At 45.2% G+C, this 794-nt stretch overlaps 1 protein-coding gene across 1 annotated transcript in view; it reads left to right on the top strand.

Moving 5' to 3' along the window:
- Positions 1–538: 538 nt before the first annotated feature.
- EMH_0058960 (uncharacterized protein) overlaps positions 539–794 on the top strand; it is a gene marked incomplete at both ends in the record, with an annotated part of 1,397 nt that continues 1,141 nt past the window's right edge. Inside the window, one exon of the mRNA XM_013497625.1 lies at positions 539–649. Coding sequence (XP_013353079.1) covers positions 539–649 — 111 coding nt within the window. The remainder of the gene's footprint in view (positions 650–794) is intronic.

Below are 794 nucleotides of genomic sequence, written 5' to 3'. Positions count from 1 at the left end.
AAAAAAAACAAAGACAAAGACAGAGATATATTTATATTATAATAAAATAAAAACAGAGACAGAGATAGTAGTAAATAGAGAGACAGAGACACACGGACAGTATAGAGGTAGAAACAGAAAAAATATATAAATACTTATGGAGACTGAGATAGATAGAGAGAGAAGGAGTGAGAGAGAGAGAGAGAAAGAAAGAAAGAAAAAAACAAAAACAAAGACAGAGACAGAAAGGATAGAAGCAGAGACAAGGAGACAGAGAAAGGAGACAAAGAGAGACAGATAGAATAGGGGTGGAGACAGAGAGATAAAGAAAAGACAAAGACAGAGACAGAGAAGGAGACAGAAACAAACACAAAAAAAAAGGAGACACAAATAAAAAAAAACAAAGACAGACAGAGACAACACAGAAATACACGCAGACAGACAAGGAGACAGAGACAGAAACAGAGACAGAAGAAACAGAGACAGAGACAGAGGAGACAGAGACAGAGGAGACAGAGACAGAGGAGACAGAGACAGAGGAGACAGACATACACCCCACATGCGTTTGTTTGTCTTGCAGGCCAAAACGGAAGCAGCAGCAGCAGCAGGAGGAGGACAAACAGCAGCAGCAGGAGCAGCAGCAGCAGCAACAGCAGCAGCAGCACCAGCAGTATCAGACACATCGACGAGCAGCAGCAGCAAAAACCAAGCCCGTCCTGCTGCTGCTCCAGCTGCTGCTGCAGCTGCACCAGCAGCAGCTTCTGCTGCACCTGCTGCAGCAGCGGGTGCACCGACAGGCGGTGCTGCTCCTGCTG

The sequence above is a fragment of the Eimeria mitis genome, genomic scaffold (genome assembly GCF_000499745.2).
Source record: "Eimeria mitis Houghton genomic scaffold, Emh_scaff2805, whole genome shotgun sequence".
Classification (NCBI taxonomy): domain Eukaryota; phylum Apicomplexa; class Conoidasida; order Eucoccidiorida; family Eimeriidae; genus Eimeria; species Eimeria mitis.
Note: the sequence above shows the minus strand (reverse complement) of the source record. Positions and strands in the feature narration are given on the sequence as shown.